Source organism: Merops nubicus, unplaced genomic scaffold (genome assembly GCF_000691845.1).
Source record: "Merops nubicus isolate BGI_N331 unplaced genomic scaffold, ASM69184v1 scaffold8781, whole genome shotgun sequence".
NCBI classification, from domain to species: Eukaryota; Metazoa; Chordata; class Aves; order Coraciiformes; family Meropidae; genus Merops; species Merops nubicus.
Window position 1 is genome coordinate 1 of NW_008587544.1, and position 711 is coordinate 711.

General features: G+C 44.9%; 1 protein-coding gene across 1 annotated transcript in view; it reads right to left on the reverse strand.

Annotated features, from left to right (window-relative positions):
* Nucleotides 1–117: 117 nt before the first annotated feature.
* LOC103781240 (AP-3 complex subunit mu-1-like) overlaps nt 118–711 on the reverse strand; it is a gene marked incomplete at its 3' end in the record, with an annotated part of 6,064 nt that continues 5,470 nt past the window's right edge. Inside the window, exons 4-5 of the mRNA XM_008948947.1 lie at nt 683–711; nt 118–311 (exon numbers count right to left, since the gene is read on the reverse strand). The exon at nt 683–711 is cut by the window's right edge and continues 96 nt beyond it. Coding sequence (XP_008947195.1) covers nt 118–311; nt 683–711 — 223 coding nt within the window. The remainder of the gene's footprint in view (nt 312–682) is intronic.

Below are 711 nucleotides of genomic sequence, written 5' to 3' on the forward strand. Positions count from 1 at the left end.
CTCTCTGACTCCTACCTTTCAACCAGACTCATGATGGTCTCTCTAAAATGCAGATGAGAACGTGCATTTTAGCAACACTGCCAATTGCCCCCGCGACAAGGAGAAATCTGCCGTTACTCAGCTGGGAAGTAGCAGACAGTGTATCTGGAGAACCAGCAGGTCTGAACAGAAACGTACTTTTGTGAACTGACACGGTAGGAGATGAGCCTGAAGTTGCCATCGGGAGGAATGAAGGAGAGGACCCGCTCGGACTCCCAGCGCTTGAAGCGAATGCACGGGTGGAAGCTGACGTCGTCCAGCAGCCGCGGGTTCTGTTGGCAGCAGCAAAGCAGCACGTGAGACCTCAGCAACTATCCCCAGCCTCAACTAGCCACTCAGCTCTACTCTGTTTCCATTTCTTAGGCTTAAGTATCATTCCTAGCCATTACCTGAGACACTTTACTGACCAAGATGGATTTCTGGTGTAACCTAATAACAGCAGCTACTGTGTGTTTTTATGTACAGACAAAAGCTGTTCCAGCTACTGAGCAATGCAACAACTTCTACAACATAATGCAGAGCTTGTTATTTTTCACACATGTAAGACAGAAGTAGTGATTGCACTCTTAAAAGTTGTTTAACTCTGATCATTAAGAAAAATAAATCCTGAGCAATTAAAATCCCAAATATATGTTAAATTTACCATGAAAGAAAGAGAAAGATCTGGCATTC